Source organism: Alosa sapidissima, chromosome 6, assembly GCF_018492685.1.
Source record: "Alosa sapidissima isolate fAloSap1 chromosome 6, fAloSap1.pri, whole genome shotgun sequence".
NCBI classification, from domain to species: domain Eukaryota; kingdom Metazoa; phylum Chordata; class Actinopteri; order Clupeiformes; family Clupeidae; genus Alosa; species Alosa sapidissima.
Window position 1 is genome coordinate 28,058,142 of NC_055962.1, and position 21,069 is coordinate 28,079,210.

The 21,069-nt window shown below is 43.9% G+C and overlaps 1 protein-coding gene and 1 long non-coding RNA gene across 8 annotated transcripts in view; one reads left to right on the forward strand and one right to left on the reverse strand.

Moving 5' to 3' along the window:
* mia3 (MIA SH3 domain ER export factor 3) overlaps positions 1 to 21,026 on the forward strand; it is a 28,515-nt gene extending 7,489 nt beyond the window's left edge. For 2 of the 7 annotated variants that reach the window (XM_042094209.1, XM_042094213.1), the window contains 32 exons: positions 207 to 494; positions 1,290 to 1,456; positions 1,829 to 2,028; positions 2,299 to 2,429; positions 2,711 to 2,927; positions 5,160 to 5,293; positions 5,533 to 5,619; positions 5,726 to 8,135; positions 8,428 to 8,727; positions 8,815 to 8,957; positions 12,138 to 12,269; positions 12,365 to 12,386; positions 12,480 to 12,568; positions 12,664 to 12,741; positions 12,823 to 12,933; positions 13,033 to 13,104; positions 13,203 to 13,307; positions 13,412 to 13,534; positions 14,423 to 14,522; positions 14,630 to 14,685; positions 14,796 to 14,886; positions 14,988 to 15,126; positions 15,564 to 15,726; positions 15,818 to 15,853; positions 16,043 to 16,110; positions 16,234 to 16,325; positions 16,888 to 17,001; positions 17,999 to 18,067; positions 18,191 to 18,231; positions 18,388 to 18,447; positions 19,010 to 19,331; positions 19,494 to 21,026. In XM_042094209.1, the coding sequence (XP_041950143.1) occupies positions 207 to 494; positions 1,290 to 1,456; positions 1,829 to 2,028; positions 2,299 to 2,429; positions 2,711 to 2,927; positions 5,160 to 5,293; positions 5,533 to 5,619; positions 5,726 to 8,135; positions 8,428 to 8,727; positions 8,815 to 8,957; positions 12,138 to 12,269; positions 12,365 to 12,386; positions 12,480 to 12,568; positions 12,664 to 12,741; positions 12,823 to 12,933; positions 13,033 to 13,104; positions 13,203 to 13,307; positions 13,412 to 13,534; positions 14,423 to 14,522; positions 14,630 to 14,685; positions 14,796 to 14,886; positions 14,988 to 15,126; positions 15,564 to 15,726; positions 15,818 to 15,853; positions 16,043 to 16,110; positions 16,234 to 16,325; positions 16,888 to 17,001; positions 17,999 to 18,067; positions 18,191 to 18,231; positions 18,388 to 18,447; positions 19,010 to 19,331; positions 19,494 to 19,831 (6,498 nt within the window). In that variant the 3' untranslated portion in view covers positions 19,832 to 21,026. The remainder of the gene's footprint in view (positions 1 to 206; positions 495 to 1,289; positions 1,457 to 1,828; positions 2,029 to 2,298; positions 2,430 to 2,710; positions 2,928 to 5,159; positions 5,294 to 5,532; positions 5,620 to 5,725; positions 8,136 to 8,427; positions 8,728 to 8,814; positions 8,958 to 12,137; positions 12,270 to 12,364; positions 12,387 to 12,479; positions 12,569 to 12,663; positions 12,742 to 12,822; positions 12,934 to 13,032; positions 13,105 to 13,202; positions 13,308 to 13,411; positions 13,535 to 14,422; positions 14,523 to 14,629; positions 14,686 to 14,795; positions 14,887 to 14,987; positions 15,127 to 15,563; positions 15,727 to 15,817; positions 15,854 to 16,042; positions 16,111 to 16,233; positions 16,326 to 16,887; positions 17,002 to 17,998; positions 18,068 to 18,190; positions 18,232 to 18,387; positions 18,448 to 19,009; positions 19,332 to 19,493) is intronic. The other 5 variants (XM_042094215.1, XM_042094211.1, XM_042094214.1 and 2 more) reach the window with 5 other exon arrangements.
* On the reverse strand, positions 138 to 5,246 carry LOC121710979. The gene is made up of 2 exons (XR_006032200.1): positions 5,084 to 5,246; positions 138 to 505 (listed from the first exon to the last, which is right to left on the reverse strand). It is a non-coding gene; the product is annotated as an uncharacterized LOC121710979 (long non-coding RNA).
* Positions 21,027 to 21,069: the final 43 nt, after the last annotated feature.

Below are 21,069 nucleotides of genomic sequence, written 5' to 3' on the forward strand. Positions count from 1 at the left end.
CTGTGTGTGTATGTGTGTGTGTGTGTGTGTGTGTGTGTGTGTGTATGTGTCTTGTTTATTCATCTGTGTGTTTGTGTGTGTACGTGTACGTGTGTGGGTGTGTGGGTGTGTGGGTGTGTGTGTCTTGTGTATTCATCTGTGTGTGTGTGTGTGTGTGTGTGTGTTGTGTGTTGTGTGTTTGTGTGTGTGTGTGTGTGTCTCTGTAGCAGCAGGCCTCCACCCACCAGAGCTCCGCTGAGCTGCAGAGTTGGAGCTTGTCCCAGCGTAGCTGCTTCCTTGGAGGGGACACTTGGGCACAGCCCGTGTGGGAGAGCAGGGAACTGGGCGGGGATTTCACCAAGACCCTCCCCTGGAACAACGTGGACAGCAAGCTGCAGAAGTGGCCCTTCCAGGCCACCGTCACTGAGTCCTTCAACGCGCTCCTTCCCCAGGTCATCACCCTCAGCCCAGGGACATCTTTGTCCTTGCCTGTCTCCTTCAGGCCACCTGAGCGGGTGAGGTTCTTCTGCAAGGGTTTATGGGTGATAAGACAGAATTTATCATTATTATTTACCATTACCTTTATCATTAATAATTAGATTTTATGAAATTATAATTGTTATTTATTTTAACATGGATAAGATACATGAGTGTTGGCAGTTGCGCACTTACCCTAATATTGCTCAAATGACTGAATAAAAAATAATTTATCCTGCAGAGGAGTTGCTTATTTCTCGTGACAGTGCGTCTTCAGCTGTGCTCCATACGTGTCTCTCGCCTCTCCCCTTATCACTTTTAACCGTCATTACCAATTTGCAAATGATGGTGAATAACTACTCATCATGAGATGTACAGTATTTCGTAATATCTTTATTCTAATTTTGTTTCCCATTGTAATCGTGCAATTTGTAATATTTTGCATTGACGTGCGCTGGTGTGCGTTCATGGATGATAGAAGGATGGTGCGTTGTGCACCTGCCAATATGACTGTTGACAATGCGCTCTTAAAATAACATATAAACAACTCGCCATAGACTTCTGACCAGGTGTACAATAGCGATTTTTAGACAATGCGCTAAGCCACTCCCTAAGTTGTTAATTGCCACACCTCTGGGCGCATTGTTTAAAAAAATAAACATGCAAAATAAGGAATTAAACTTTGCACGGGTGGAAAACGAGTTTTACGCCATGCGCCAGGGTGCAAAATACAGCCCTAAGTCATATTAAGGATGTGCAGAGACATTGTAGCGCACATAGTATTGGTGTTGATTTTATATTCTTTGCATTCATCTCTCATCTATCTTTGTCAGTATAAGTACCTGGACACAACTGAGTTCCAGGGCAAAGAGGACACATTCCAGGTATCCCTCCAGGCCACCGTACCCTGTTTCGTCCATGAGCTTACTGAGCGAGTGCAGCTGCCCTCTTGTGCTGCCCACCACGGCGACCAGACCACCTTTACCTTCCATGATGCCAGGTATGAAGAGATGACTCTCAATAGGGTGTTGAGGAAATAACTGGAACATTAGGTGGGCTCAGCAATAGCTAGTATACTGCAGATAAAAGTGTTTCCTCTCTCACTTATGATTACAGTCCTACAGAATTATGAGAAAAGCAGTAGTTGAATACATCCCCTTACCCGTATACCTGCTGTCCTGTTAAAACATACTATTTTGTCACGTCATGAAAAAAAATATATATATTTTTTTTTATTTCAAATTAAATTTTTCCTGTGTAATGACACAACACCCCTCCCTTGTGTAGCCTTGTTTTGTGTGTGTTCTGAGGTTTAAATAGCTTTCTGTCCTCTCTCTCTCTCTCTCTCTCTCTCTCTCTCTCTCTCTACCAGTGAGTTGCGTACAGGTGCACATTGGGAACTGGGCATCCCGGTTCAGCTCTCTTCAGAGAGTGGAGTTCTGGCCCCAGGTAAGGAGGCTCAAGTCACGGTTCTCTTGCGCCCCCTAGAGGTGTGCGTGTACCAGTTGAAGGCCAGCTGTGCCTTTGGGGACCAGGGAGAAAAGAGCTGCTCTATGCTCTTACTGGGCATGTGTAAGTACTCAGTTCAATCGAGCAAAATCTTACGTTATTACACTTGTGTGTGTTTTATATTTCTTCTCATGAATTGTCACAACTCTTATTATTACATTGTAGACACAGTGTAAATCTCGTTGCTACCAAAAACATGCTAAACAATAACTCACAGCTTCGTGGCAATCAAGATGGTCTCACCCCTATCTGTGGAGTGAGACCATTGGACCTTGAATCAACAACATGCATATGGTTTGTTTTGCGTAATTTGTGTGGATCTTTTCTCTCTAGCGATGTTCCGGAACACTTACCTAGAGACAAGCACCCCAGGGGAGAAGGAGAGCTCTAGGCTGCTGGAGTTTGGGACTGTGGCTTTTGACTGCTCCCAGGAGAAGCACTTTGAGATATGCAACCCCTCCCCAGTGAGTCTACATGTCACACTGCTGCCAGTATGTTTATGGACTGGATATGGTTCTGGAAATGGCTGTTGATGGATAAACCTTGATAGATGTTTAAAAAAAGATAAGGCTTGTGGGAACCTTTCAGATTGCCGTTCAGACAGAATGGAAAATATGAAAATCCCATGACCTTTTCCTCCTTTGAGCTCCTGCTACTTTTGCTTTCTTTTTTTCTCTTCCACCACTCTTTGTTTCTCTCTCTCTCACTCACGGTTTGACCTCTCCAACTAACTGTCCTCTCCCAGGTGAACTCGTCCTTCCACCTCTCTCACCTGCAGCATCCGCCTCTGTTACAGAGTGTGTTTGATTGCTCAGTGCACGAGGGCCTTGCGGCCCAGGGGTCGTCCCTGCAGGTGCCTGTGCGTTTCTCCCCAGTGCACAGCAGCAGTGTGGAGTACCTCAGTCGCTCGTCCCCAGTGGCCCTAAGCAAGCAGCGGATCAAGCCCACTGGCTCCAGCAGTGGTATGTTTACAGTGTCTGGATTCACATTCACCTTTTGATTGGCATGACAGGAATGAAGCTACACCATAACCTGCTAAACTGCAAAGCTCCTTACTACTCTGGTTATCTAGACCAGTGGTTTCCAACCTGAGGTCCACAGACCCCACTAGGGGTCGCCAGAGATTGCAGGGGGTCCGCACAATGCTGCCTGGGCTGAGGTCGTAAGGTTACCAAAATGATATTTGCGCACATTAAATGTATAAAATCCCAACACACCCAAATGGATAATCCAAATTCTGTATAATCCAAATGAAAATATAATTTTGTTTCACATTTCAATTCATGTAGCTATTTATTACCTCTGATATCTGAACTTATAAGTTTGTAATTAATCACTTTATTCTTTTTGTGTGTGTATGCGGGTAGGTGTTTGGGTAGGGTGCCCTGGCTTGTCTTAGACACAAGCAAGGGGGCCTTCAAGGAAAAAAGTTTGGGAAACACTCATCTAGACACTTAGCCTATATATTGGTATTGATAAGGTCCTGAAGGCCTGTTATATCACTGAACCACATGGTAAAGAATAGAAATTGACTGTATGCATTGATTGGAAATGATCTGCAGTATCAATAAACAAAACGTTTATTCATAATTTTGAATAGCCTATCCGATGGGGAATTAGGCAGAATATGGATGGTCTTGGACTGTTATCATGGTGCTGGGGTGTTGATTGTTGTGGCATGGATGTTAAAATATTGGAGTCACTATAGCAACAGGGCAGGACAACAGCATCTGAAGTAGGCTACAAAGTTGGGATAGACAAATACATAATGCCTTTTGAAAAAGATGTTTAACTATACAATTTAATCTGTAATATTCACCTACAGGCATGATGTAAAATAGAAAATTAAACTCAAAAGTAAATTCATTGCTATTCAGAAAACTTTATTTATTTCTCAGGGACAATAATAAAGACAAGAAGCGGACATTATTACAGTGAACGATTAGTGTAATATCATGGTAGTACCACTTTAAATGATCTGTACGTTTTTGTTATTTGATTCCACGCTCCAGGAACATCCTGCATACTATCCGCTAGTTATGCGGATTTGCTGACGTGTCGACTAGATCTGCCCATGCTCAGGCAGAATCCAGCCATAGTCAAGCCAACCACTATGGCTACAGTCGTTTCACAGTTATTTTCCTTTATTTTATTCCTAATATTTATTTCACATGTCAGTCTTGATAGAAGGTTTTCGGACTTCAAACGATGTGCCGACGACGAATGCAGTAGTGAGTATTTCCTGTCGCGTGCCGTAAACTTTGGAATCCAAAACAACACCGGTTGGAAATCTAGCCAACGTTATCCCCCCCACCTTATCTTATCCTAGTTCTAGATGAGCCCTTCTAGGTCAGGTTACCGAATAACTTTTGACTTGTGGGTATTACAGCTGATATGCACTTTCACCACAGTAATAACGCTAGTTGTGTAAAAAAGAGACCGTGACAAAACGTTAACATTTATTTGGAATCCAATGTCGTAGTCGCTCGTTAGCTAGCAGGGACACTTGGAAGTTCGCAAGCTATTTCGTTAGCATGCTTGCTAACTAACATTAGCTGTTGCAAGCTCTGCTGTTACGTTAGCCAGATAAGCTTAATTTTTCGCCGTGGTTCAGGTAGCTGACGTTGCTATTTACACACACGGCTCACCTGTGATGTGTCCTAGGCAATCGTTAACCAGGAGGGCAAACGGGCTTAGTTGACAGAGTAGTTGGGTAACAAAGTAGCATGTTGGCTAAGGTTACCATGTTTCACAGCGTTAGCTAGTCGTTTGAGTAGATGTATATAACCCGACGTCTAAATATTGTTTCATTCCCGACTAAGTCCATAAACCTGAGGTTACTGTCCGGCACGGTACATGCTGGTGGGGTCGTTACCATCATGCTCCAAGAAGCAAAGGCCTTCTAGAAAGTATGTCGCTCTCAAGACATCTTTCAACAGGGAAAATGTAGTTATGTTTTCATTTAGGTGTCGTTGCCTCCAGTTTGCACAGATGTATTTGATAAATACGTTGTCATTTTCACTTGATGCGGCGTTGGCCTTAACGTTAGTTTACAGAGACATAAGGAGTCTGCAAAATCCCATAACCATAAACAAGTTGTCATCAACATGTTACTTACCTTACACTGGATGGTTAATTTTCGTCAGTGATCTGGAACATTATTGTGTCAACCTCCGAATGTTTTCTTTCTTCAGTGCTTCTATGTCGGGGGAAAGCCTCAAATGACTTTTCCGGACCGGACTGTAGGTTCCTATCTTTCAAAAAGGGGGAGACAATATATGTGTACTATAAACTCTCAGGACAGAGGTCGGATGTGTGGGCAGGAAGTGTAAGTATAAGTTAATCATTACCTCTTAGCTTGTTGCAAGTTTTGCTGTTTCAAATGCCTTTCGCAGAGTTTTGCAATGCATTATGTTTTAGCTAAATTGGTATTGCTCTCCACAGTCGATGTTGAATTTGTGTTAATAAAAATTACTTAAAAAGTTATCAATACCACTAGTCAGGGTTGATATGTCTAAGAACATGGTTGTGTTTTCTTCTCATATATCTGGATTTTGTGTTCCATAGGTGGGTAGTCGTTTTGGCTATTTCCCTAAGGAGCTGCTCACCATTAACCACATATACACTGAAAAGGAAATAGAAGTTTCTGCTGAGGTATGGTGGATGATGCAATGTGCTCAAATGCTTTCAGTTTTCAGTTGTGTTGCATTTTCTGTGTGCATGGCAACTAGTTGTAACATTCTGACCTCTCTTATTCTAGGAAACGGATTTTGTTTGTTTTGATTCTGGCCTGGATAAGTTTGAAAGTTACAATATAGACCAGTTGTTGAGCTATTCTGAGTCGCAAGTGGCGAGTGAGGATGCATCTGTTGAATCTACTGAAATCGAAGACACACCGACAGTAACAGAAGAAGTGGTGTCATCTCAAGATGACACGCCACCAGAGAGAGACCGGGGTGACATCGTGGAGGAGGAAAGTGAGCACTTTCTGAGGGAGCCTGATCCGGAGGAACTGTCACTGGGTCCCAGCGACACGTCTTTTTCAGATGATGAGGAGGCGGCCAATACATCTGAAACATCTATGGCAGAGCAGGACGAGGAAGAGAACCCAAAGGATGATACCGATGTTCACTCAGAGAATTCAGCAGAGGCTGAAAGTTCTGATAAGGTTACAGTGCTGAAACCAGACATAGAAAGCACTGAACAGATAGCCAAAGCGAAAAAGGAGTTAAATGGTATTGTTGATTCTTGGAGCACTGAGCATGTACACCAATTATTCGAGGATGAAAAGGAACCAAAAGATGGTTCTCCACTTGATCCAGAGGATCCTAACCCCGATGTTCCAGGTGATGCTGAACCATTGGACGATGACTTGATCTTTGAAGAAGGAGGTGAATCCATTTTTGGGGAAGACTCACTTGATCAGTTGACTGAGGAGGCACCGTCTTCTCAAGATGATGATAAATTGGAAGAAGATGAGAAAACTGCATTCATTCAATCACCTATGCAGCCCAGTGAGGCACCTTCAGAGAATTCAACAGAGGCTAAAAGTTCTGATCAGGATAAGGTTACAGAGGTAAAACGAAAAATCATTGAACAGTTAACCAAGGCTAAAAAAGAGTTAACAGGTATTGTTGATTCTAGGGGCATTAAGCATGTACACCACCCATCTGAAAATGAAGCGGAACCAAAAGATCGATCTCTGGTTGATGCTGAAGTCCCCAAGCCAGATATACCAGGAGATGAAAAACCACTGAATGATGACTTGATCTTTGAAGAAGGTGGTGAATCCCTTTTTGGGGAAGAGGGACCATTTTCTCAAGATGATGAAATGGAAGACGATGAGACAACTGGCCCCACTCAGTCACCTGAGCAGCCCAAGGATGTACCTTCAGAGGGTTCAGGAGAGGCTAAAAGTTCTAATCAAATTACAGAGCTCAAATATGACAGCGAAACCACAGAGCAGATAGCCAAGGCTAAAAAGGAATTAACTGGTGTTGTTGATTCTTGGGCAACTGAACCTGCACATCACCAATCTGAAGATAAAATTACAGAGCTCAAATACGACAGCGAAACCACAGAGCAGATAGCCAAGGCTAAAAAGGAATTAACTGGTATTGTTGATTCTTGGGCAACTGAACCTGCACATCACCAATCTGAAGATAAAATTACAGAGCTCAAATATGACAGCGAAACCACAGAGCAGATAGCCAAGGCTAAAAAGGAATTAACTGGTATTGTTGATTCTTGGGCAACTGAACCTGCACATCACCAATCTGAAGATAAAATTACAGAGCTCAAATATGACAGCGAAACCATAGAGCAGATAGCCACGGCTAAAAAGGAATTAACTGGTATTGTTGATTCTTGGGCCACTGAACCTGCACATCTCCAAACTGAAGACAAAGAGGAACCAAAAGATCTGGAAGAAGATCCGTATCATGAAGAATTACTTGAAGATGAGAACGCTATGCTGTCAAACTTTGCCGACACACAGGAGGAAGGTGAGAAAGGGGACTTGACCCGCGAGGCTGTGGAAGCTGAAGCCGTGCCAGACGCTGTGCTGTCACCACCGGCTCCCAGCCCTGTAGAGCCGGACGCCAGAACTACAGAAGTACCATCCACTGATGAATCATCAAGTAGTAGTGATGCAGAAAACATAACCAGTGATGAATCATCAAGTAGTATGATTGATGCAGAAAACATAACTGACACTACAGATCCTGAGAGTTCCACTACTGTTCCAAATGAGCCAGAATACAGTGACAGTGTTCTCAGATTAACTCTGATCAGGGACCACTTCAAAGACCAAGAAATGGAACGTTTCCAGAAATTTCTAAGTTTGAAACACTTGATCCGGATTGAGGCCATGTTTCAGGATCTCGAGCAGGAGCTGAAGTCTGTCAGGTTATCTCCGACAGACAGCAGCGAGGACATTGAGAGGACCCTAGAGGCTATTCTTGAGGCTTCTGAGACCTCCATCCTGGACGAGATCGAAAAGATGTTGGACAGCCGAGAACACAGAAACCAGAAGGAGATGGAAGCTAGCATGTTTGACGAAGAGGCTGCCATTCTGGATGACTTCCAGGAGCTGGCATTCACCTTGAGACAGAAGTACTCCACAGTGAGCGACAGTGTGCCGCTGGTCGCTAAGCATGAACCTGTCACAGGTTAGATATATACACATTATCCTAAAGATATTAACCGTCCTGCTACTGACGTTACACATTTATTTTCATTTTCATTTTATAATTCCTGTGTATCCTAAAAATGAACCATGTCCAATGTGTCAAAGGTTAGGAGTGTGTTATTGTGTATGTGTGTGTGTGTTTGTGCATGCATGCATGTATGTATGTGTGTTTGGGGTGGGGGGGTGCAAGCATGCATCTGTCTGCATGCATATGAACAGTATCATAAGTGTATAAATGTCACCAGCTGATTGTGAGTGTGTTTTTTTTGCAGAGGAAGCAGATCTGCACGAGGTTGTGGAAGACTCTGTGAACAACTTCACTGTGACGGAACCTGATGAACCCAATGACATTGGTAAAGTGGAACACCAACACACATCAGAACCAAGCACCCATGGCAACCTGCCTCACAGTCCAGACTTGGACATTGAGGAGGATGGGGGCCATAGAAACAAAGACAGCCAGGCAAGCCCCAAGGAACCAGACGAAATCCAGATAGGTCCACAGGCTATTTTGGAAAATCCTTTGGATGTGGAATTTGGCGTACCATGGGAGGTGGAACGTCCGCCCTCAGGTTGGTGACTAGACCCTTTGAAATTGTATGATGTTGCTTCTGGTTAAAATGTAGGTTAAATAGCTATTTCTGTGCAAACATTTGTAGGTTCAATTGACCGCCACGTTTCAGATTTCCAGGAAGACGGACCTAAAAGTGATACCAGTTCCACGTCAGTTTTTGCTGAAATGCGGAGCACTCTACAGTTTATTTCTCAATATTGGCAGTATATTGGACAGTATGCCGAAATGGTGAGTGAAATTCATGGTTTGTGGTTTCTTGATTATATTTTTTCACACAAACTCGCGTCACAGACCTACGTCACACACCACTTGGAGGTACAAACAATCAGAGTTTTGGTTGATTTGACCCTCAGTTAACTTCGAAAAAGGCATTTTACTTTGGATAGACAATAGCAATACATCACCGGAGGGTTGCCGGTTCGAGCCCCGACCAGTGGGCCGCGGCTGAAGTGCCCTTGAGCAAGGCACCTAACCCGTCACTGCTCCCCGAGCGCTGCCATTGTAGCTCACTGCGCCGGGATTAGTGTGTGCTTCACCTCACTGTGTGTTCACTGTGTGCTGTTTGTGTTTCACTAATTCACCGATTGGGTTAAATGCAGAGACCAAATTTCCCTCACGGGATCAAAAAAGTGTTTATACTTATACTTATACTTATTATGTGATCTCAATGGCGATGCAGCGTTTGTTTGCACCTCCAAAAGCATGGTGTATCTGGTAACCTCCCAAAAACGCCCTCAAACGCCCACAAATACCCATATGTTTGTGTGAAAAAATATATGGCTACTTTTTGTGCTATGTCTGGTTGCTTGTGTTCTGATTGGATGGTCATGATCGTTTGCTTACTGATGATTAAAGGGCATCAGGAAGAAAGAATAACGTTGAACAGTATCAATGGAAACATGGCAGAATTATAATAGTCAGGAAATTTCCCCACAATATTGGCAAAATTGCCCTGTGTATATTATCAGCTGTAGTAGTTTTAATGTGCTGTGATGGCTTTGATGTTATGAATGAAAATACACTGCCTACTCAATGGAAATAAATTATACTATGCTCATACTGTGCACACTGTCATTGGAATTTGAGGCTACTTTGAATACTATTTTTAATCCATAGGCAGCAAAGTCCCTGTCGCGCGTTATGTGACGTGAAAGGCTAGTGAGGTTAAAGCGGGGTTAAAGATTGTTGACGTGTTCAAGAGAGTAGGCTGAAGTTCAGTGTATCCAGTTGCAGCACTGTTGTTTGTCACATCAGAACATTCGCTTATTGACTGACACTCAACGGAAACGATCATTGTATTACTAGAAGTATACAGCTAAATTCAAGTATATAGATGATTTTGATAGCCTGGTGTTAGAGTCTGATGTGTTGTTTTGTAGCTTGCTGGCTAACATGCTAGTTTGACATTTTGCTGTTAGCTTGGTAGCTGACGTTAACGTCTATCGGCTTTTGCAAATATTTGGCATCAGATGTACAGTATTCTCCGCATTGTACCGCAATACTGGTAGGGGAAGGAAATTAACTTCAACATTTGGCAGTGTCAAAACGATTTTGCTTATGGTAGCAAGCTGATAGTCTAAGTTGCTGAGTTTAGCTGCCACATCGGATAACGGGAACGTTAGCTATGGCTGTGGAGGGAAGTGTTGCCTCTCTTTTACCTGGACTGGAAGAGTTGGCAGCATTTTACGTGGTATTTCTATCAGGACTGAAAGATGTAAGTATGCCCTTGCTACCGATTAACAATAAGCTACGTTTTGGTGTTATAGTACCGGTATCGTTCACGTTAATTGTAGGAGTAGGTGTAATGCGGTGTCTGTTAGTTTGACCAAGTTAGCTACCCTCTCCTACAGGGTTAACAAGCTGTAATTTAGCTAGCTAAGTGAAAACATGAGACTAGTGCTCTGCTCAGTTGCTAACGTTAGTTAATGAATTGGGTTGCTTTGTTGATATTGCAGAATTAGATGCCGAATTATTTCATTTAACTGTACAATGGCCGACGGACAATGGCGTCTGATGTCGCAAACTCTGATCGCAAATTCTTAGCCCATTCTCATTTAACGTTAGCTAACGGTAAGTTACGTTTTCAATTTCCTCATCCCGTGGAGCATGCATTCTGTGTTATCTAAGAACACCAGAAACAGCTTGGTGAGTGTATTATCTGTGTTTGTTATTTTGTAATCCTTCAAAGGCTGGTGTATTTACTTTCCTCCTTATATAGCTTGGTGAGACGGGGTTTTTGTGGTGCAATATGGTGCACACTAAATCCTGTACAAGTATGATGAAGCCCGCGGTAACAAAGCAGCATTTGAAGGCTACAGGGTCTAATCCACAGTTACTAATATTGTTGGTTGGTGGCCTATAGTGCATTCCTGTTGCAAACATGCAGGGGTAAAAGTCCAGTTTGAAGAGACAGAGTTGTGGAACAGGGTTTTATCAGCTCAAGCGTTTTGAAAGGTTTAGAGCAGGGGTCTCCAACTTTTTTGGGAATGAGGGCTACCTGAAGACCCGAAATCATATGGAGGGCTACTCATTTGAAACAAACATACCCTCACCCCTTTTTTGCGAGGGTAGTCCTCCTATAGGCCTATGTGAATTTTACTTTTCAATTATCAATATTGTGTAGGCCTATAAGTCTTTATATATTAAGCAACTGTATTTTCAACTTTAATATCAATAGCCTATGCAACACTACCAACATTTTTGTTCAGTTTGTTCATTTCAAAGTTTGCATGGGGAATCTAATCCAATTTTTTTTTTTTAACAAAAAAACAATATTTTTGTGCAATTAATAATTTGGGTTACAATTTGTACCCAATTTATACCCACCCACCATTATGAATTCAGGGGTTGTTTAAATCCTGATTTCAGTGGACAATTCGGTTTTTCATTTCAATAGTAATCGCCCATACCACCCTAACATATGAAAACTCCTTTGCACACCTGAAATCTCTCCATGATCTGACAAAAAAGGTCATGCAGTCCTGCTCAGTCATGCATGCCACAAAATTTTCAGCGCTATTATACGGCAGTAGCCTATGGAGGAGAAAAGGCCTGTGAGCTAAAGCAATTGTTTTTCAGTCCTTGAACAATCATGCAAGAACTGTATTTGACAAACATGGAATGGCCACAGAACTTTTGCAAAGATATGTTTCCATTCGCTGGGGGCGTCTCATAGCCATCCCGCGGGCACCGTGTTGGAGACCACTGGTTTAGAGGCAGGTGTGTGTGGGTGGGGAGGGGGGGTGGGGGGTGGGTGGGGGGGTAGGGCTGGTGGAAAGCTCAGCTTTGCAGTTATTTCATTCATCTTTGCTTCAGGGCTGATTAGAGGAAATGTTGCTGATCTCATCAAATGACTTGTATGAATTGTAACCAATCCTGAAGGTGTATGTGTCCTTTTTGTCAACCCAGCTTGTAGCTACCCTGCCCGAGGAGTGGAGGCCAGGCCCAAATTTCCACGGACTTCCCTGGGAGCCTGTACTGGTCACAGTGGCAGTGGGAATTCTCACGCTTATTGCGTTTTTCTGGAAGACCATTCTTGCTGTAATGAGTCTTTAAACTGGTTATGTATACTTCATTTAAAAATATGTTGTGTTTTGTTGTTTGATGTTAATGTGTGTTCCGTATTTGTTTTGTAGGTAAGAAGCAGAAGATACCAAAGTGAGTTTTGCCTCCACTTTATCAATGATATTGTGGCTCTGATTTTTCTTTTTATGCATATATTTATTTGTTTGTTGCATCTTGCCACTCCAGTAACAGAAAAACAACTGTCAGAAAGAATAAAGAAAATGTTTAATGAAAAATCTGAGACCGCGATCAAAATGGCTGAATTGAAAAAGCAGGTATGTCGTAAAATGGTTCTTTCCCCCTCTGCAAGCTAATACATCACTGTCATTCAGTATTTTCTTTATTCATGCCGGTGATTCTCTCTTTCTAGGCAATAGAATGGGAAAAACGTCTAAAGGATTCTGAAAAATCCCAAAAATCATTACTGCAGGAAAATAAAGAGTTAAAGGTAACAACAACAGTAGTACTAATAATGATGTCATTAAGTTGAGGGGTCATTTATAACATCAGATTTTGATATCCCTTTCAGAAAATGTTGAAAGAAGTGAATGAAAAACAAAAAGTCTTGACAGAGAAAATGAAGACGCAGGACCAGACGCTGGATGCTGAGCAAAGGAGGATGCAGGGCATGAAGGACACGGTAAGTCTGTCTGTGTCCAAACGCTCCAAAGCGAGACTTCCTGTAACTGTGCAGCACATGCTGAATGCTCCCTTTGTCCCTCTCATCAAACAACAACAGCTTTCAAAGTCCAACCAGACAGTGGAGTCACTGCAGCAGGGCATCACGTCGTACCAGAAAGAGCTGGCAAAGGTTTGTCTCACAACTGCCCACTCTGTTCACCTGCCTAAAGTGTTTTACTGTGACTTGTGTGTTATCCAGTTTTTCAATAATTGTGTATGTGCTTTTAGGTCCAGATTCTCATGGATGAGTCAAAGCTCCGAGAGGATGCCTTGAAAGCAGAGATGAAGGCCTCTGAGAAAGAAAATAACAAATTAAAAGAGCTGAAGAACTCTGTAAGTTGACTGTAGACGGCAGAGGGCCTTTTCTGCAGATAGTTTGCTATAGTTTCCTATTTTCCTTGTGTGTGTCTCACTGGCTTTTCCTTCCGTCTTTGTAGCTGCAACGGGACCTCAAGGAATGGGAAGAGAAGCACAAAGACCTGAATGAGAAGATCAGGGTCTTCCAGAGAACCCAGAAAGAGCTGGAAGATGCTCTGGCACATAAGGAAAACGAGATTGATGTAAGTGGGATTGCTTCCCAATGTTAAGCTAAAGTAGATGTATCCTTGCCCTCTCTGCAAGAGCTGATATTTCTCAGTCTCAGGGATTAGTGGGCAACATTTGCAACAGTGACACGCTCTCTCTCTGTCGCTCTCTTTCTCAATACACATTTCGAAATGTTCTTTGTTGAAAGTCATAAAACCTCTTCCCAATCGTAGCCCACGCAGCTTGTGTTGGCGTTGGTCTGCAGTCAGTTTTACTTTAAAGCGGAAGTGGTAACTTAAAACTCCTAATCTCCACCATCTATGACTGTTGCTAATAGTGAACTCAACACAACACAAGATGGACACTGATAACATGCTGCCCCTCTTAGAGTGCTGGTTGATTGCAACTGAACTATAGTTTTATCTGAATGGTTGATCATTCTTTTTTATTAGTTTTTTTTCACATTGCCTAGCGATAAGGCTGCCAACTCAGGCTGGCTTCCTTGGGGTGGAATACTCATTTTCACCATATAATCATTCACCACATAACATATATGGGCGTGCTGTTTCATTACTTGTAAAATACTAAGAGAAACAAGAGAGAGATGATGGCACAGAAGAATGAACAGAACTGTTAAATGATTAAACAAAATGTCTTAATTGAAATGACAGCCGTTTTTGGAGAAAACAAGGGAAGCGTGGCTAATGCTAATGCTAGTTTCTCTGGGAGAAAACGGCAGTGATTAGTGGAGGGCTGGTTCCCATGCTGGCGCTAATGCTTCTTTACACCATGGGTTGACGCTAATGCTAATGCTAGTTTTCATCCAGAACTAATGGTGCTATTAGGGGTACAGCTAGAGACGGTCTCCTACAACAGTGATGGCATATGTGAAATAACCTGTTCTCCTGTACTGCCTTGCGTAGATTATGACTGACTGTATTGCTGAGCTGAGATCTCTGGAGGCTCTCGAGGCTGACGATTCTCATGGTGACAAGGGTTTGGCGAATGGCGATACCACCGCTGGTAGGTTGCTTTGCCATGAACCACTATTACTGCATTACTATGCAGTGTAAACAATACCAGCCATAATTGTTGTCAGCATAATTTCAATTGCCATGATTTATTTTCAGCCAAGAGGAATGAGACAATGAGGGCTCATATCAAACAGATGATGGATGTCTCAAGGGTAAGCGTCAAGTCTTTGCTAGCATTGTAGCAGAGCATCATTTTTGAATACTTTACTCTCCAAGGCAGTTTGATTGTTGTGCTAATATTCTAAATTTACAACATGTGCAGGTCAAAGCCACTCTCTCTGTTATTGAGGATGAGCGAAACCGCTTCATGGCTAAGCTGCTCGAGGAAGAGAAGATCAGGCAGAATCTTGAGGGTAAATGCTTAACTGCACACGTTAGAACATCTTAGAATTTAAGTCCATTATTGACACTGACAACACTGTTCTCTGTGTTGTGTTCTCAACTGTCCCTCCAGAACAAGTCCAGAAGCTTGAACACGACCGTTCTGAGCTGGAGAGTGACAAGAGCCAGCTGGAGAACCAGCACAAGACCCTGGAGCAGAAGCTCGAGATCATGAGTGAGATGTACCAGCAGAAGGAGAGCGCTTTGCACCAGTGAGTTAAACTACCGGGAACACACCGACAGCAGGGTTGTGCACAATTCGAATTGCAATTCTGCTTCCTGTTTGCTACCTCAATTGAAATGCAAGTGAAATTCAAGAATTGAATTGGAATTTAAAAGCCAGTTTCAATTCAATTCTGGAATTTTGCACAAGCCTGACCGACAGTGACCGAAGTGGCACATTTTCCTATTTCTGCTGCTACTGTTAAGCAGTGGAGCTATTGACTCCATTTGCTTTATGTTAGATAAGTGCAGAGTGTAGGTTTGAGTTGGTCTTCATTTAACATGGCGCTCATCAGTATCAGTGTAGCATACTCTTGGAAAATGTTGAGCATTTTTGACCAATTGAAGCAGTGGGATTGAATGGTGTTGTAGGGTTACGTTCTTCAGTGTTGTGTAGTGTTAAGCTTGCACGTCTCTCGTCTCTCAGGAAGTTGACTCGGGAGGAGCTCGACAGGAAGGAGAAGGAGAGCAAGCTGTCCGAGGTCGACAAAAAGACTCTCAAAGCAGCAGAGGAAGTGGAGATCCACAAGCGACGCATTCAGGAGATTGAGGAGGAGATGGAGAAAACGGAGCGGTTCAACAAGAATCTGGTTAGCTCTTGGTTCTGGTCAACTGTTTTCTAAATTAGTTAGATCCTAGTAAGATTCACTTACATGTAAATTGTCTTCTTCCTAACCACAGATTGCCTCACTCGAGAAGAAGTCCCATGACAACTGGGTAAGAATGTAGGAAATGATATTCAATTTGATAAGTTCATTGATATGTTGGAACCAGTTCAAACTAGAACTCTTGTGAGAAACCATAGAGATTATCCTTTACCTATGAGTGATTTTATGCCAGGAGAACAGTGTGTTTGGTTTTGTTTCTTTCCTGTGTACTGAAATGGCTCTCTTTTTGGGCCTACAGTTGGCCGCTCGAGCAGCTGAACGAGCTCTGACTGAGGAGAAACGTGAGTCGGCTCGCCTCCGCCAGAGGTGAGTACCCCCCCCGTGTGTGTGTGTGTGTGTATATAAGTGTGTCTGTGTTAGAGATGTGATATGGTCATCTGAGAAGCACCCTGCTTGGCTGACCTAACTAAATGCCAAATTTCAACGCAGTCTGCAAGTTACGGAGGAGAAGATCCATGAGAAGTACAGGAGCCTACCAAAGCCCGCCTCTGTCCATGCTGATCACGCGCTGAGGAGAGGAGGTAAGATTCATGTGCCTGCAAGAGACATACACACGCACATATGAATAGAGATTGCTAAGACACGTGACCAAGATTATGGGTACGTTTGGCAGTTTACATTGGTTTACATGGGCATGGATTGCCGCGGATCCCCAAAATGCTTTGCGTTCACCAATGGGAGACTGCCATGATGACACATTCTCAATCTCTATATGCAGAGGTTCATAAAGCTTTGCATTAGTAAAGATATGTTTGATTCAAGTGTTTTGATTGCACTACTTTGCACCCTTTCATGGCTGTATTGTATGAGATGTTTGTTTGCTACACTCCTGGGTGTAGCAAAAACATGTCATGTTGCAATCTAGTTGATTATTGTTATTGTTTTTAGTTGATAGTGCAGAGAACGAACCAGGTAAATGGGCTTTGTGTACTTGCATTTGTGTTCCCTGCCTCTTTTTATCACACACGTTTAATCAAAACTTTGGCATGGTGTGGAGTGGCATTACGAGTAGCAAGGTGTGTGTGTGTGTGTGTGTTTGTTGCGTTTGGCAGTTGAATTGCATGATTAATCTGGTTCAAACAGGAGACTCGTACGGGCCCTCTCCCGTAAGTGGGGGTGCCCCCTCCCCCCCTCCAATGATCGATGGCCCCGGCCGCCCCCCCTCCGCCCCAGTGGGACGACGGAGCGAGCCTCTAGGTGAGTTCCGTCCTCGCGGTGGAGTCTTGGCACCGACCCCTCAGTCCTCCACTCTCCTCCGGCCCTCCTTGCCTCCCTTTTCCCACGACGATGTCACCCCTGCTGCACCTCTTCCATATTCTGTCCCTTCGTTACCTCCACTGTCCCACTTTCCTGTTGATTCCTCCCAGGATTCATTCCCTTCTGTTCTCTACTCAACTTTCACTTGAGGCGGTATACACGGGTTTCCCGTTTACCAACAAAACTAGATGCGCGCGCAGCCGTGAGGCAGAAGACGCTTGGTGGCCGTCCACAACGTTATAAACTTAACCTAAATAGTCGGCTGCTGTAAGCTACAATTGGAATTTTTTGCATACCCCTGTTGTCTTAATGATAATAACATCTCATTTCAGACATTTCAGAGTTTGCTGTTCATTTGCATTATTAATATAACATCGTATTTTGTCATTTTTGGTGAAGACATGCATTCCGTTAGGGATATTGAACATATTGAACATTCTCTAACCATCGTGATTTCAAATTGGTGCAGTTTTCAGCACAAAAACTCATTTTATTCTTTTCATGGACAGCACTGCTCTGTGCTGTTCTATGCTGCTTTCTGCCTCTTAGTTGCGCACGCATGTTTTCGTGACGTTGCATAGAAACCCATGTGTGAACCTGGGCCATTCCTTCCTTGTGTGCCCTTTTTGTCCCTTCTTTCTCCCTGTCCCCTTTCTCTTCCTTATAATTCTGTACCAATGACAGCGGGTTGGAGAGGCCTATCCTCTACCTACTTCCTGTCTTCGTCAGTCTCTCCGTCCACATCTGATGCCTGTCTTTGCTTTTCTGTTCTGTCTCTTCTGGGATTAGCGATGCGTGCATGTGCCGTCTGTTTAACTGTGTGTGTGTGTGTGCATGCATGTGACATGGTAAAATTGTGCCACCCAAGTCAAAACAAGGAACATGTTATTGGCTTGTGCCGGAAAGACATGAATCCTAAATTAAATTTCTCTACCAGGACCTCGACCCCCCTCTGATCCTCACGGACGTTATGCCGACCACGGCTACGCGCCGCCTCCTCGACATGGTGCGTATCCCATCACTCCTGTTTCCTATTCCCATCCTGTCATCACATGGACATTGTTACTATGTTAAGCAGTGATGTCACATCCTGCGTCACCTTCTAAAAGTCCCCGTTTTCTCTCTGCAGACATGTATGCTCCACGCACCTCGTCTCCGACTGATGGATCGGTGAGTACTGGTTTCCTGATAGTTATGTCAGTGACAGGTCTTGGAAGGGGGGGGGGGGGGGGGGGGGGCTGGTTTGTGTTTTGGTAAACAGTCTGGGCGCTCACTCAGTCATGCGTATCTTTCCTGTTGTTTCCTTGGGGGCTGTTTGGCCTGTAGCAAACAGCCCCAGTGCCAGTAGAGGCTGAGGCCGAGGCCTCCACAGAGACACCCGATGCAGTGAGTATGAAGGGCTGGACCAAGGGGCGCAATCTGTGTGGAGGTGTGTGTGTGTGTGGGTGGGTGGGTGGGTGGGCTGGCTGGTGTGCACGGCACCCACATAAAATCGGCGAAGGTTGGCTTCATGCGTCTAAGGCTGATGGCTAGACGGTGTTCCACAGATTATTTTTACTCCCCTTGTGCAATCGTGACGAACTAATGAGCTTGAAAATGGCATACAATCACATATTTACACACCCTTTCTATCTGTTCATTAAAGCCTCTGGCCCCCTGAATTGTACAAGCAAGTGCTCAAAGACTTAAAGGCTTGTGGGGGCTGAGGCTTTGTTGAAATCTTACTTTTTTTAAAGATCACTGTCTGGACTGACTGGGTGTCACTGTGATTTTGTATGGGGAAGGTCTAACTCTACTCACTGATGGGCTACATGGTGTGTTTCTCTCACGTTGTCTGCATGTCTAAATGGTGTTGAATTGGCACGGACCCATGAGAAGGGTACAGCAGTGTGAAGCCCTGGATCTGAATTCTCATTGTCAACGATCTGTGTATGTGTGTTTGTTACAGATCTCCAGGTCTCAGGGCCCAGGGTCCTTGCTTGTGTCTCCGATAAGGGACTCCCCTGGTCCCATCATGCCTCCAAAGGGCCATGGGCCACCTCCTCCAGGCGGACGCCCTCCCATGGGGCCTGCCCCACCCAACGGCTTGCCTCCTCCTATGATGAGACCCAATGGGCATCCACCCATGAAGTCCCCTGCACCCATGGGTCATGAACCACGCTTCGGACCACCACCACATCTTTCGGATCCACATTTCGGACCACCTGGTTATGGACCCAGACCTGGTCCCATGTCTGGACCTCCCTACGGACCTCTTCCTCCACCTTTCAGTAAGTGTGTGTGTGTGTGTGGCCATTAAGTGCAAGTTCTGCGTTGGCTTAATCATGAGGAAAGCCTTACATGGGTCTCATGGTCTCTCTCTCTCTCTCTCGCGCTCTCTCTCGCTCTCTCTCTCTCTCTCTCTCTCTCTCTCTCTCTCTCTCTCTCTCTAGTGCGAGGCCCTACTCCACCGATGCGCGACTATCCACCCATGGGACCTGCTTATGGACCAGACTACCCCTACCCACCACGCCACCCATCGCCCGGAGCCATGTTGCCCCCACCCGGAGCCATGCCTCCTGGTGCAATGCCGCATCCCGGCATGATGCCGCCGCTGCCTCCACACGGCGAGCGGGACTTCCGCGGCCCTCCCCCGGGCCATGGCTACGTTCCTCCTGAGATCAGGAACAGCCAGGGAGATGTTCGCTTGGACAGCAGTGCTAAAACGGACAACTTCTCCCAGCAGGCTCCTGGCCAGCAGGATTCCGCCTCTATGGTTCTCGACCCTTGACCGGCCCTTGACCACGAGCCAGCAGCCCCATCGCTGCTGGATTTGAAAGTCTAGTTTCAGAACAGACTTAAGCATACCACAAAACCCCATAAAAATTACTTACTTAATTAAAGCATCATGAAAAGGCAGATCTAGCTCTGTGGTTTTGGATTTCTAAAACTTGCAACACTCTGGATGATGGCACGAATGGACAGCTACTTCAGTGTGGCCTATTGTGCAATAACACATTTTTAAATGTATGCCTATGTTTTCTTTTCTTTTGAGGTTTTAAGGACATAGGACACATTGAAAGTAAGTGAGTTTTTTTTCTTTTGTTTTTTTGTTTTCTTTTCTTTTTCACAAATATGGTTTCCTGTGGAAATGCTTAGATATTACAGGGACAAAAAGACTATTCGATCCAGGCTGTACTTTATGCATCGTCCACTTGGCCCAGCCTCAAGCTTAAACGTGAAAAACTTCAAGGTGCCCTGTGTAGATCTGGTGGTGATGAAATGCAAGTTTTGATATGTCCATTGATTTCTAAGTTATAAAGTAATGCGAGGTACCACACACAATCCTCTGTTTATGTAGACATAGTCTGTTTTTAATATAAAGTTTAATTCAAACCGGCATTTTCTGCTCCAATCAAAGTGCAAATTCAAAACAGTATATACATGTTTGCATCTGCAATGTTGATTTAATGGCCAGCTTATGTTCGTTTTAGATTTTTGTTGTGTTGAGATTTTATAATGCTCCTGTCATTTCTTTCCGAAGAGAGAAGACCAACATGCTGTCATATTGACAAATACCTGTATATTGCCTTGACTGTAGATGTATATAAAATTATTCAAATCACCTGTGCAAACACATTTGCTCTATTGTTCTTTCACATAATCAGCCGAGGAAACAAACGTCTTGTGTTACTGCTTCATCAAATGTGCAGCAACTCAGGTACACAGTCAGCAAGTGTTGGTAGTTTTACTGATCTGGAGGTGGCTGTGCCCACGTGGGTAATACAGAAGCATTTCAGCATGCGAGTTATTTCTTTGGAGTGTGCTGAGTGGGGGTGTTTTTATAGAACAGATTTTTGTACATTAAAATATAGCAACTGGAGCCTTCACAGGTTGTTATCTTTTTGGTAATTCAGGAATAAGGGAAACTAAGAATAATGTATTTTTTTTTTACCTTTAAATAAAGACGGAACATTTCAAATGCATTGTAAATAAGTGTAACAGTAGCGAGCTCTGCTGTAACACATA